At 34.9% G+C, this 12,980-nt stretch overlaps 5 protein-coding genes across 6 annotated transcripts; 3 read left to right on the forward strand and 2 right to left on the reverse strand.

Annotated features, from left to right (window-relative positions):
- Positions 1 to 251: 251 nt before the first annotated feature.
- On the forward strand, positions 252 to 1,663 carry LOC145730105 (chitin deacetylase 7-like). Its single transcript, XM_081981106.1, has 5 exons — positions 252 to 444; positions 498 to 694; positions 749 to 1,135; positions 1,185 to 1,377; positions 1,429 to 1,663. The coding sequence occupies exons 1-5, from the start codon at positions 277 to 279 to the stop codon at positions 1,612 to 1,614; spliced, it is 1,131 nt and encodes a 376-aa protein (XP_081837232.1). The 5' UTR covers positions 252 to 276; the 3' UTR covers positions 1,615 to 1,663.
- A 193-nt stretch (positions 1,664 to 1,856) lies between these two features.
- On the forward strand, positions 1,857 to 2,568 carry LOC145730110 (uncharacterized). The gene is made up of 4 exons (XM_081981113.1): positions 1,857 to 1,991; positions 2,044 to 2,161; positions 2,210 to 2,307; positions 2,366 to 2,568. Exons 1-4 carry the CDS (start codon positions 1,989 to 1,991, stop codon positions 2,546 to 2,548), a joined length of 402 nt encoding a protein of 133 aa, XP_081837239.1. The 5' UTR covers positions 1,857 to 1,988; the 3' UTR covers positions 2,549 to 2,568.
- Positions 2,569 to 2,604: 36 nt separating this feature from the next.
- Positions 2,605 to 7,992, reverse strand: LOC145730098 (soluble guanylate cyclase 89Db-like). The gene is made up of 15 exons (XM_081981097.1): positions 7,837 to 7,992; positions 7,165 to 7,249; positions 6,586 to 6,785; positions 5,069 to 5,262; positions 4,876 to 5,012; positions 4,674 to 4,826; positions 4,529 to 4,621; positions 4,223 to 4,476; positions 4,050 to 4,157; positions 3,824 to 3,992; positions 3,444 to 3,587; positions 3,241 to 3,394; positions 3,077 to 3,186; positions 2,940 to 3,029; positions 2,605 to 2,806 (listed from the first exon to the last, which is right to left on the reverse strand). The coding sequence occupies exons 2-15, from the start codon at positions 7,204 to 7,206 to the stop codon at positions 2,744 to 2,746; spliced, it is 1,911 nt and encodes a 636-aa protein (XP_081837223.1). The 5' UTR covers positions 7,207 to 7,249; positions 7,837 to 7,992; the 3' UTR covers positions 2,605 to 2,743.
- Positions 7,993 to 8,910: 918 nt separating this feature from the next.
- On the forward strand, positions 8,911 to 10,176 carry LOC145730107 (phospholipase A1 VesT1.02-like). Its single transcript, XM_081981109.1, has 4 exons — positions 8,911 to 9,038; positions 9,089 to 9,625; positions 9,692 to 9,883; positions 9,937 to 10,176. The coding sequence occupies exons 1-4, from the start codon at positions 8,984 to 8,986 to the stop codon at positions 10,137 to 10,139; spliced, it is 987 nt and encodes a 328-aa protein (XP_081837235.1). The 5' UTR covers positions 8,911 to 8,983; the 3' UTR covers positions 10,140 to 10,176.
- On the reverse strand, positions 9,913 to 12,894 carry LOC145730099 (soluble guanylate cyclase 89Da-like). Of its 2 annotated transcripts, XM_081981099.1 has the most exons (12): positions 12,686 to 12,891; positions 12,432 to 12,631; positions 12,176 to 12,369; positions 11,812 to 11,948; positions 11,522 to 11,764; positions 11,292 to 11,470; positions 11,127 to 11,234; positions 10,908 to 11,076; positions 10,709 to 10,852; positions 10,504 to 10,657; positions 10,342 to 10,451; positions 9,913 to 10,286 (listed from the first exon to the last, which is right to left on the reverse strand). In XM_081981099.1, the coding sequence occupies exons 1-12, from the start codon at positions 12,725 to 12,727 to the stop codon at positions 10,155 to 10,157; spliced, it is 1,812 nt and encodes a 603-aa protein (XP_081837225.1). In that variant the 5' UTR covers positions 12,728 to 12,891; the 3' UTR covers positions 9,913 to 10,154. The 2 variants fall into 2 exon arrangements, with proteins under 2 accessions (XP_081837225.1, XP_081837224.1); XM_081981098.1 differs by having other exon boundaries at positions 12,432 to 12,894.
- Between the last annotated feature and the right edge of the window lie 86 nt (positions 12,895 to 12,980).

Genomic DNA, 12,980 nt, shown 5'->3' on the forward strand with positions numbered 1-12,980 from the left:
TTTGATTAAATAACTAAAAATGAACAGGAAAGAGATTTCCTGTTATAATACAGTTGAATTGGAATTCAAAAACTGTAGGATATTAATCATTACACGTATTTCACCACTCTCAAGTGTCTCTCAACTGTATTGATTATTATTATTATTCATTCTCACATAGATTATGGAAAAACCAACCAACTTGAATGGTTTTTAATCCTGATAAGCATATTAAGGGTACTTGTACCATATAAAGCAAAGTGGATGACAGAATTTAGGTAGTGGTTGTTTAGTTGTATGCATGTTCTCATCATGAAGTACGCATTTGTTCTACTTTTTACAGCTTTGTTGCACCAATCTCGTGCAGAGGTTGCTGGATATTGTGAGGCATCCAATTGTGACATTGCCGACAATTGTAGATGTTCTTCTACTGTTAGTCCTATAGCATTGGAGGAAACACCTCAGGTATTTGTTAGATTGGATGTTGTAGTTTCGTTATTAACGCAACTGGGTTGTAGCTCGTTGTTTTGGCATTTATTGATGCAGCTAGAGAAGAGCTGTACAATAATAGATGGGCTCCTTTGGTTGAACCTCGTGCAAACCCAGACGGTGAATATATTTCTGCAACTTTTTACATCAACCACGAGTACAGTAACTATCAAATTGTGCATGATTTGGCTGCTGTTGGATTTGAAATTGGTGTACATTCAGTAACGTAAGTAATTGCACAATTTTTGTAAAAGAGAAAGAGTAAAGACTAACTTTGTAGTAACGAGCCTGATCAGGAATACTGGAGAAACGCTTCAGAATCATTACTAGAACAAGAATTTGGAGCTCAACGTAAAATCATAGCCAAGTTCGCCAACATCCCGATAGAAAACGTAATCGGAACTCTCACTCCTCAACTCCAATTAGCTGGCGATAATTCCATTAAAGCTTTCATAAATCAAGGATTCCAGTATGACAGCTCCTGGCCCTCAAAAGTAGCTCTTTTCCCCTACACCTTGGATTATGCCTCCACTCAAGATTGCGATCTGGGTGCTGGATGTCCAACCGAGTCTTATCCAGGATTCTGGATAGCTCCAATCGTAGATTTGAAGAGTGAGGACGGTGATGTGTGTAATACGATTTCAGCATGCTTCAGATCCAGCAACAAGTACGTAAAAATATTTGGTTGGGGCAGATTGAATAAGATTTTTTTACAGTCAATCAGCTGAGGAGATTGCAGAGTGGTTGGTCGGTCAGGTGGAGGCAGTCAAAAAGAGCAATAGGGCTCCCATGACTTTGATTGTGGAACAAAACTTGTTTGATAGCATTACCAACTCTTATGAAGGTTTGAGTCTTGCTCTAGACCAGCTCCAAGAGGATAAAGAGATATTTTTTGTGTCGCAATCCAGGGTAAGTGATTTTCTTGCCTGATTAGCTGAAACTATTATATTTTGTTTAAAGGTTATTGAATGGGTTAAAAACCCAGTAAGCTTGTCGGATTTCAAAACCAACGCCCCTTCGGTAGATACTAGTTGCGTTAAATCCACTTGCAATTTGAAAAAATTAGATGGAGCAGATAGAACTATGGTTTCGTGTGTTCCATGTCCGAATGCTTATCCCTGGTTGGACAATCCTGAAGGCAACTAAATTAGACTAAGTCAGTATTGGAAAATAAATAATATTTTTGTTATGATTACCTGATTGAGTTTTTATTATTTAGTAAACAGCTGGTTAGTAATAATTACTGACATTAACAAAATTTATGTTTTCTGTACATTTAACTAAAACTGTTTTAATTTCTCTAATTACATAAATTAGCATAATTAAAACAATTGCATAAACCCAAGTTGGCTGAACAAAAGATAAAGCGTCACTTTCACTTGTTCAAAGAAAACACAACTTTTCACTTAACTTTTTCAAGGAAACACTGATTTTCCTCTTTTTTTACTTATTCACTAAGATTGGGTGTTTTAGATTTAGTTTGTTCGGTTGTTCTCTACGTTTAACGTATTTACAAGCAAATGGTGAGTTTTTAGTGGAAAAGTTTAGTAAAAAGTATAGTAATTTTTGTTCTAGATTGTTTTGTTGCTTATTGCAGTTTTTAGCGTTTTTGTGCAAGATTCGTCAGGCAATGGATATTTGTATCCAAAACCCTTATATCCACTAGTGGGGATTACAGAAGCCCCAAGACCAGGTAATTGCTAATTTTTTTAAGCATTTTGTAATTAACAGGTTAACTCAGTTAGTATGGTTCCATTGCATCAATTTAAGCCCGAAAATCCACTAGTAACAGCTCTACTTTTGAGCACCACTTTAGGGCTGCCACCTTTAGGACACGTGGTAATTCAAAAATTCAGTTTAAAATTTTGATTGTTTTAAGTTATTATTCTAATTTTAGGTTGGTAATCATCCAGAACAAGGGCCAATAAATCCTTACATAACGTTGCTGTTATCTCAGTACGGGCGTTATCTTCCAGGTCACGCACTGGGTACGAAAGGGTTATATTATTACGCTGCCTCGAATAATTATCATAACAATCAGCCTTTTGGCTCTTATAAAGTATACGAAAATGCCAAGTAATTTTATGGAGAAAAAGTCCTGCAGTTTTTTTTCACACAACTTCAATAACAGTAAAATGAGTTACAGCAGTGTTTAATTGACTATGATATTAAGTAATTTCAATTACAATTTTGCAATTGGACTGACATGAATAATATACATATTTTTGGAATAAATAAATAATAGTTTCGACATAAAATTAAAAATAACCGGCTTCTAATCGATGCAATCTGTGAGATCATTTTCGAATATCCAGTACGTTTCCACGTCTCCTTTTCCCTAGAAAAAGTAATAAAATAGAAAAACTCACATTGCATGACGCAAACAGAGAAAAACAATATTTCTTTTACGCATTAAGTGTGTATTTTATGGTTTTTATATGAAAGTCGTGATAAGAAGGCCATTTTATTACCTTTAACTTCACCACTCCCCGGTTCCTTATTATGTACTTATCCTTAGGTAAAAGCTTTTTAGTTGAGTGTGATATGTGAACCATCCCGGACTAGAAATAACTTTTGAAAATGTCAAATTAACTCAAACCCTACATACCGAGCTTGTAGACTGCATTCTAGAAGCTGTGTTGACAGTATCACCAAAGAAACAATACCTCGGTACTTTAATTCCTACTACCCCTGCCACAACTGGCCCTGAATGCACCCCTAAATTTTGTAAACTTAAAAATTAAAATTTTTGAAAATTTGACTGAATAGTACCAATTCGAACATCCACTTTAGTCCCAGAAGGAATTTGTAACTGTTTAACGTGTTTGGTCATGCAGAGTGAAGCGTCGCAAACGTTTTGAGCGTGTAAAAGTGTTTCCTCAGGAGCGCCGCACACAGCCATGTAAATTTGACCTACGGTCTCCACCTAAACAATTTTTCCGCATAAAAAAAGTTTTTCTAGCAGACAAACTTACCTTGTAAACGTTAAAAGTGTCCATTAAAGCATCAAAACAGGAAAACACTGCATTCATGGTGCTCACCAATTCCATAGCGTCCTCAACTGTTGAAGAATTGAAACCGACCAGTTCGCAAAACATCACCGAAACTGCATCAAAACTCTGAAATTTTATATTCAAATATAAATCGAGCAAAGAGAGTAATAATTCTTTAATCAAGCATCCCTCGAGTTCTCGTTAATTCCTTTTCGTTTCGAATTGTCTTTTCTAGAGAAAATTGGATTTTTGTCCGCTTTAAAGAAAGAACTAAATTTAATTTCCTGCAACCAACTCGTTTCATTAAAATTCTATTAACAACACCTAAACCTAATACTAAAATATTGTAGATTAAACTTTACCTGACAAGTACTTAAGGGACTATTCCCTGACCTCAATTTTTCGGCTACCGGTTTAGGGATCATGGAATAGAGAAGCTCATCCCCGCGCTTTTTCCACACTTCGAGGAGACTTAAATTGGTTTCCAGCTCCGAAGCTCTTTGCTCGGCTTTATCAAACATTAATTCCAACCTAAACCGCAACGTTAAGAGAATATTTAATAAGTAAATCTCACTTAAATTTACTTGCTTTGAGTTGTTTTGCCATCCTGCTAGCACCATTTCTTTGGCCAATCCGTGTGGATTCATATCGTTGAGATAAAGACCTTGTTCTGGCAGTTCTCCAATATCGTTCACACTATGGAAATTATTAATAAAGTGTCAGTTTGGAAGACAAATAACTAATGAGTGAACCTAACTTACACAGGACAGCAGAGAAATATGATACCAATAATGTCACTCAAATAAAGCATTTGGCCCTTTAACAGGATATGTTTTAAGCCTGCTTGGCTATCACGTCTAGTCGCGTAAGGGCTAATGTTTTTGCCATCAATCTCTATGGAATCCTTTAAATTTTCCGCTTTCTCAACTAGAAGTTCCTTGTTATCGCAATGTCTATTAACCAATTCGCTTCGGAGGATTTCAATTTCAAACATCACCGATTTCAAGTAGAAGCACTGTTGGTATTAAATCCTTTTTGATCAAATTTAGTGAGGGGATTAAACATACATTTTTCCATGTAAAGGTAATTCCTTTGGGTCTCCTCAGTCTGAAATATTTTGTTACCGGCTGTCCTAGTATTTTGTCGCCACCTTCTGCAACCTAAATCAATTTTTTTGAGTCAATTCATCTTGAAATTGTGTTTGGTAGTAACCTGAATGAGTTTTTCTCCTATAGCCACAATAGTCATGGCAGGATCAAACAGTATAGCAAAAGGGAATAGGACTAGCAGTAAATCGCAATTGAACGGAGGCAGTTTGCTTATAGTTCTCAAATGAGCTTCCTCCTTAACTTGTTTTGCTAGAATCTAAATCAGACTTAGCAGCTCAAGTAGCAGTTTTTTACAGAATGCATACATAATGAGTATTATCAAAGTTTAGTCTCAAAGTAACAATAGCAATGGTTTTTCCATCAACTTCTCCAGTTTCAGTCGACAAAACTTGACACTCCAATTGCAGGTTGTAGATTTCGGTTGCGATTTGATCCAGTTGGCCTGAAAAACAAAACTTATTACGAAACTTTTCCGGAGTAAAGTTAGCCAAACTTCACCCATCAGATAGTGAGTGAAACCTTGTCGTTTACTCCTGTAAACTAAAACGCATCCATTACGGTCCACTTTAGTCAAGTACATGGAAGGGCTTTTCATTTTAGGATAAGACATTCTGAACTGCGAGTGGATGTTGTCGACATTTTCTAGAAAGTCGGTGAAGTTTCGACCTGTAGCTTTTATGGTTGCATCATACCTAAACAAATTAAATAATATTTAACGACTTGGAAATCGCAAAATTGGTTCGCATTTGAGTTGCAAAAACATTTCTGGATCTGGAAGCTTGAAAAAATTCTATTGAATTAAAATCCTACATTCAGGAGGTTTTCCTATGTTAAAAGACTAAACATATACAGGCTGGACCAAAATGGAAGCTGCTTTTTTAAGTAGGTATATTTTGTGCTTTTTTCACCTAATTTAAAGTTTTTAGGTATAATTATGCGCTTGAATGTGCATTAAAACCTTTTTGGAGCCAAAAAAAAATTAAATTTTTTAAAAAAAAATGGCTTTTTTCAAATTTTCGAAAGGTTGAAAGTGATTATTTCACCTAATTTAAGGTCCTTTGGTATAATTATACCATTTTCTGTGCATTGGAACTCTTCTGGAGCAAAATAAAAAAATTGCCAAAATTACTCTTTTGACCAAAATTGTTATTTTTCCACTATAACTAAAATAACTAAAACTATATAAAAAATGCTATTGTTTTGTTTGTCAACACAGAAACGGTTTACCGTAGAAAAAAAGAATTAAAAATTCTAAGGAAAAGGTTACCATAATATTTTCAAAAAACATCTGAAACAAGTATTTCTTTTAGAAACTACAAATTTATTTTAAAATAACCTGTTTCCCCTTAAAAGCGTGTAATTTGGCCCACCCTGTACTGTAGTATTAGCCTAAAGTGACTATAGTTTTTAGTGTTTTTACTACAGGGGACATCGTACGTACCATCTCCAAGAAGCAAAAATAACAAATTGATTAGAACAACTTTCAACAACAATTTTCATGTAATAATAGTACGTTAAAAGCAAATTTACTAAATTGTCTTTAAGACTTAATTTTGCTTATCATTTTTATTTTTTTTTCAATGTTTACACTGCTTAAAAATTTCTTATACAGAACCAATTATTTGCACTGCAAAAACATGAAAATTGCAATTTTAAAAATTTAAATTTAGTATGAATACACACACATATTTTTTTGTTGATTGAGACGTTCTCGTCAGAAGCTGTTAGCTAACCTGTTCACGTTAAGGCAATAACTCCATATCTGATAATATGATTGATGGCTGTTATTGAAGCTATATTTATACTATAATTTTTTCATCACACGTGCAACAAGTTAAACTAAAACCGATGCTATAATCTCCAAAGAAATTAACCGTCTAATTTATTTTTCAGGAACGCCTTGAATAAACACGACCTGAAATTTAATTTGCCGGACCGTAAATTTTCGGCCAGAAACTATTTAGGTACTAAGACAGACAGAAAAATTCCTGCCCTTGACTCGTTTTTTAACTTACCCATAGTTGCTGAAAAACCGTACAAAACAGTGTCCAAAAAAGTTCATAAAGCTGTCGTAAGAGTTGGACGTCAATTTGGCCAAAGCCGAGGCAATATTGCTCATAATCGAGTCCGAGTAGACTTGGTGAGTGTTGAAAACTGTGTGCTTGCACTCGGCCATTACAAGGGCTTTACGCCATATCTCCTCGCCGTACTCTTGCTAGATATAGAAACAATCATTACATTTGGTTAAAGGGAAATTACAGTGAGTCGGGCGAAAAAGCACAACCCTGAATACATTCCAATTTATGGTTCGTTACTTCCTTTATTGAAGCTAAAGGCAATTCGGTTAATTAAATGTACCTCCTGCTTGCAAATGTGCTTCATTTGGTTTTATTACTTCAAACCCGACTATAAACTCGGTTGGTGGTCACATAGTACATCACTCAAATTAAACCTTTATTGTTTTACATGTGATTGGTCAAACAAAGCTGAACTACTCATTCTGCTGAGTTTTTGTGGTTTTAGTCAAATGCTGCACATGTGCTCTTATCATATTTGACAGTCATATATTTCACTTAAAACAATATTAGACTTACTTGCACAAAATATTGGACACTTTCCAATAGCATACCGTACATTTTGACAGCTGTTTTATTTTCTGCCTACGTGATCGACGATGCTCTGGAACAGAAATTTGCGAATAATATTAAAAACAAACAGACAGAAAAATAACTATTTTTAACTAGAAAGTCTTTGAATTATTTTAAGAAAATTCATGTAAAAAACAATATACAGTCAATTAATCCATATTAGTTAGTATTTATGGTGTGTGTTAAGCAGAAGTTAAATCCTGGATTTAGTCTCCCTTTTTGGGAACTTTAGCAGTAAAATAATTTCCTCCACCCACTGCAACCAAACAAATTACACCCAAAAGTTTGGGTTCCATGAAATTACAAACTTTCCGAAGTTGTTAATTGTGTACTGGCCAAAAATCCAATTTGCAATTTACGGTACACGAACAAGAATTCTTGTTTACATTTTAGAAAAGTTTTTAATGGTAATAAATCTTTGAGACTCATTTTCGCTACTTAAACTCACAAATTTACTTAATTAAGAAGATTAGATAGTTAATCTACCGAAACTTGGTTCGAAGAAGCCGAGCGGCTAACAGGTTTTCCAACTTTTTAGAATTTATTAAGATTTCTTTAAGAAAATTCTAATGAAAGCTAATTTCCTACTAATTTTGAATGTTAAATGTTGCGACTTACCAGTATTGAAAAAAAAACTGTAACTACACTAAACTGATGGTCATTTTCCGTTCAATTTCCCGCCGAATATAAGCGTAACCGTTGAAAGGATGAGAAAATGCGCACTTGAAGACGAGCTCAGAGGGAATGAAAGCGACGTTCGTCCCAAGAAAATCCTGTTCAAATTTGACCTTCATAAAAACCGGGAAGCGTGCGTTTGCTCCAGAGAATTTTGCAGGACCGAAAATCAGACTATAGCTACAATGATGAGAATTTATATTTATTGGACCTGACAATTACTCGTGATTAACTAAGAAAGAGACTCTGAAGAAGACAATTAGTAGAAACTTATTCTGACTCATAAAAGTAAGAATACACAGTAAAAACTGGCCTAAACTAACCGCACATCTTATACCACAAAAAATCATTCCAATTAATGTTGATCGTATTATCGACCTCACTAAAGTTTTATTTTTGACAACTTCTAGCTTATCTTTGCGGATTTTTATATCTTTAATTTTCAAACACTGCTATCAAATCAAGTCTTAAAAACTTAAAAAAGTTATGTTTAAAATTGATTAATAAATCAAAAAGGTCAGATAAAAAATTTTATGACAAACAGTCAAACTGTCAGTAATTAACAGCTAATCCGTGGGTTGATTGTTTCACCAAGCGTTTGAAAAAATTACACATTTAAATAAAGTACATATACGAAAAATCAAACTAAATTACGGTGACATCACAAAGTTTGAAATAGCATTTTTTAGATTTTTAGAACTTCCAGGCATATCCAAAGTGGTTTTAAATACCACCGGCAATACTAAAAGACTTTAAAGATTTTTAGAGACTGCTGACAATTTTAAAATTATTCCAGAAAAATTGAGTTTTGGAATAAATGATTTTGGAGGGCAACATATCACTCAAAAGCGATTTATGGTAAACACTTTTTTTTCTTGTACTTGATACTAACTAAGGATACAAAATGTTGTTATTGAAAGTATAATTACTGTTTTTCTGTAGTTTAAAGTTGTAAATCAACTTCTTTTTGCATTTTTACATGTAATTAAACGATAACCGGCGATAATTTTACCAAAAAAAACTTGTTGAATGGTGTGCATTTTTCACGTATATAAGAGTATTACCTTCATATTATCCTCGAGTACAAACAATGAGGAACTTGGTTGTATTTCTGTTTTTTAACTTTCCCTTTATTTGTCATTCTGGTGAGTATGACTTATTTTTTTTCACTAACATGACTTAATATTGCCAACAGCTATAGACCAACTCGACTTTTTGTCCAAACTTTTAAAAGTTGGCATAAATGATGTCAAGGATATTGCCAGCAGATTTGCCTTTACTACCACTGTGCAGCCTAGTGATATTGAAATAATCGAATACAAATCTGATGACACTAGAGTAGAATCTCGACTTTCTGACACTAAAGCGCCAGCGGTTTTCCAACTTGACTTAAACAAAAAAATAGTCTTTATCACACACGGATTTTTAAGCACAGGCAATGTTAATTGGATAAAGTCGATGGCGGAAGAGTATCATAAAATTGGAATTTACAATACACTGGCAATCAATTGGAATGATACAGCCGCACGAAATTACGTTGCTGCTGCTCAGGCTACCAAGCAAGTAGGAAAACTTGTAGCCGAATGGCTGTGGAAAGACTTGATTAATATGAATACAACCATTTTGGCTAACGTTCATTTAATTGGCCATTCCCTAGGGGCTCATGTGTCCGGTTTTATAGGGAAATATGTTAACGAACTTAGTAATGGGGCAAAAATAGGACGGATCACCGGTAAGTGATTACCATCTGGCATTTACTGAAGAGTGACACTAATAATAATAATAATTTACGTCATAGGTATGGATCCTGCTGGTCCACTATTCGAAACTCCAATAGAAAAAACCTCCGACCAAAGACTTTGTGCCAGTGACGCTATCACAGTTGAAGCTTATCACACAAACAAAGGAATTTTAGGCTGCGAAAAACCGATAGCCCAGCAGGATTTTTACATTAATGATGGTGGTCCAAATCAGCCTGATTGTGTTGGACGTAATCTTACAAAAAAAATGCATTTTCAGTCCTTATTAACTTGTGTATTTTAGCATGGTGCAGCCACGAGTACTCTCATGAATTTTACAGAAAAACTATACCAAACCCGGTATATTACGTTGCCAAAAAATGTGATTATAATTTCGCTTTTCAAAAAAAGGAATGCCTTAGTGGGATTATGGTGAAAGTGGGAGAACAGAACAATGGAACTGGGATAGAAGGTGTTTTTTATATACAGATTAGTAACTCTATTTGACTGCATTAAAGTTGCTCATTGCTCTAACAGCCAATAAGTCAACATGTCTCCTTTTCCTTTAATCATCACGTGACCTCTACTTTCCACACTGAAAATCCCTTCAGGGAGTAACTCTTTAGTATGAGTGGAAATTTGGATTTTTCCAGCCTAAAACACATAATGCAACCCTTTCACCTTTACCAAGTTTTACAAACGAACATACTTCACAGCTGGACTGCATTCTCGAAGCTGTATTCACAGTATCCCCGAAAAAACAGTACCTCGGTACTTTAATCCCTACAACTCCTGCTACAGCATGTCCAGAATGAATCCCTGAAACAAAAAACTAAATAAGTGCTAAAGTCTAAATATTGGAAGTAGCTACCAATTTTCACTTCGACTGGTAGACCAGAAGGACCTTGGATTTTTCGGGCTGATTTCAACATGCTTATGGCCACTTTGGCCATTACTTCAGCATGATTTTCAGTTTTTTCAGGGGCTCCACAAGCCGCCATGTAAATTTGACCCACAGTCTCCACCTTAATTAATAATTTAAAACAAATTATTACTAACGTAACTAATCAATTCACCTTGTAAACATTGAATTGATCCATAAGCTGATCGAAAGCAGAAAAAGCCTCGTTCATTGTAGAAACTACCACCATAGTTTCTTTCACAGTTTCAGATTGAAGTCCAACCAATTCGCAAAACAGGATGGACACTGAACTGAAAGACTGAGGAAAAATTGTCCAGTTTCAAAATAATTCTTCTGATTTATGAGTAAATTACCTCGCAGGTATCTAACGGTGAAACACCAGACCTCAATCGATCCGCTATGGCTTTCGGAATCATGGAGTACAACAAATCGTCACCCCTTTTCTTCCATTGATCCAACAACTCGTGACTTTGCTCCAGTTCTTCAGCATTTTGCTCCGCCTTGTCAAACATTGTCTGCAATCTAGCAACCGCCTTAATAACATTTTATGACAGTTTTAGGAACTAATTTACTTGGAATTGTGTTGCCAACCTGCCAAAACCATTTCTCTACTCAATCCGTGAAAGTTTAAGTCGTTAAGGCATAGAGACTGTGATGTCAACTCTTCTATGTCATTGATGCTATAATGTTAAAGTATCTTGGTAAGACTTCAAAATGTACATACAGTAGACACGCACATAGGACTGCAAAGGAACACAATGCTGTTAATTTCTGAAATGTGCTTCATTTGTCCTTTTAGCAACAAATAACCTTTCTGATCATCATTCTCTTTCAGATCTTCGGGTCGATCAGCATCAAATACTTTATAACCTTTGTTGCATTCCATTTCAAAAATTACTGCTTTCAAGTTTTTCATCTAAACACAACTCATTAAAACTCAACATAAAAGAACAAGGTCAAACCTAACATTTTTCCATGTCAAAGCAATTCCTTTAGGTCTCCTCAACCTGAAATACTTAGTGACTGGTTTATTAATGCAAAGCTCGTTAGGGTTCCAAATAGTTGAGTAGTTTTCGCCCACCGCGATAATTTTTAGATTACGATCAATCAAAAGAGCGAAAGGAAATAAGGTGATGATCAAATCCACTGAAAACGGTGCCAGTTTGGCCAAACTAAGTTGGTCCAGTTCCTTTTTCTGCTTCTGAAGCATCTGAAAACCAGCAATATGATTGGTAATCACTTTCTTAGAGTACTTACGTAAGCTTTATTGTCAAAGTCAAGCCGGAAATTGACTAGAATCTGCTTTTTGGAACCGCTTGCCGAACTTGCTTCCTTCAGGACTGTTATTTTTAGTTTCAGATGGTAAAAGTCCTCAGCGCATTGTTCTAGTACCCCTAAAATATGATGTCACTAGATTTAAAAACATACAAAATGAATTGCTTTAATAAAATGACGTCAATACGGTGAGGGTACTAGACATGTAAAAAATGCACTTTTTGTCATGAGGTTTACTAAAAATGTTTAAACCAATGGCTATTCTCTGGAAATCGAATGTATTCTGCCTACATCTATATACATTTTGATAATAGTGGAATATCAAATTGATTTCAAGCTCAATTACCCATTATGTAAGAAGTATATCCAGGTCTGCTACTTCTATACACCAACACACAACCATTCTCATCGATCTCAGTTAAATACATGGAAGGACTCTTCATTTTCGGATAAGTAAAGGAAAACTGATGATGAATGTTGTCGACGCTTTCCAGAAACTCTGTAAAGTAACGACCTGTCGCTTTGACAGTTGCGTCGTATCTGAAATTGTTTGGCAGAAATTCAGCTTTGCAATTTAACGGCTTTAAAGTGGTTTTTACTACCCAAATTTGGAAGTGAATCGAATGAAACACTTTCCAAAGTAACTGATAAACTTTTCGTAACTTCCGCCAGTAATTTGGGCACACGCCTTACCAAACTCCAACACCAAATTGTCTGAATAAATCTGATGGGTATTGAACACTGTGTGTTTACAATCAGACACTTTAAGAACTTTCTTCCATAGTTCTTCACCATATTCCAGCTGAATTTCTTTGTAAAATATAAAGAATTCAACCAAAAGAAATAAATAACAAACCTGAATATGGTATTGGATGGCTTCGAGGAGCATCCCGTACATTGTGGCAAGACTTGAGAAAGCAAACTGACCTCAATAATTAGAAATGGTATAATAGAAAGGCAGGTTTTAATTAAGATGTTTGATTAGTTAATTGAAATATTGACACGAACCTTTTAGAAGTAGTATTGCATGTTTTAGGGTAATGAGAGAAACATAATAAATGATCCAAAAATGTTGTATGTCTTAGAATGATTAATTAAATGTTATTCCAACTAGAAGGTCGCAATAAATAACACAACAACTATCAATTTTT

Source organism: Ips typographus, linkage group LG6 (assembly GCF_016097725.1).
Source record: "Ips typographus isolate SLU linkage group LG6, UJ_Ityp_2.0, whole genome shotgun sequence".
NCBI classification, from domain to species: Eukaryota; Metazoa; Arthropoda; class Insecta; order Coleoptera; family Curculionidae; genus Ips; species Ips typographus.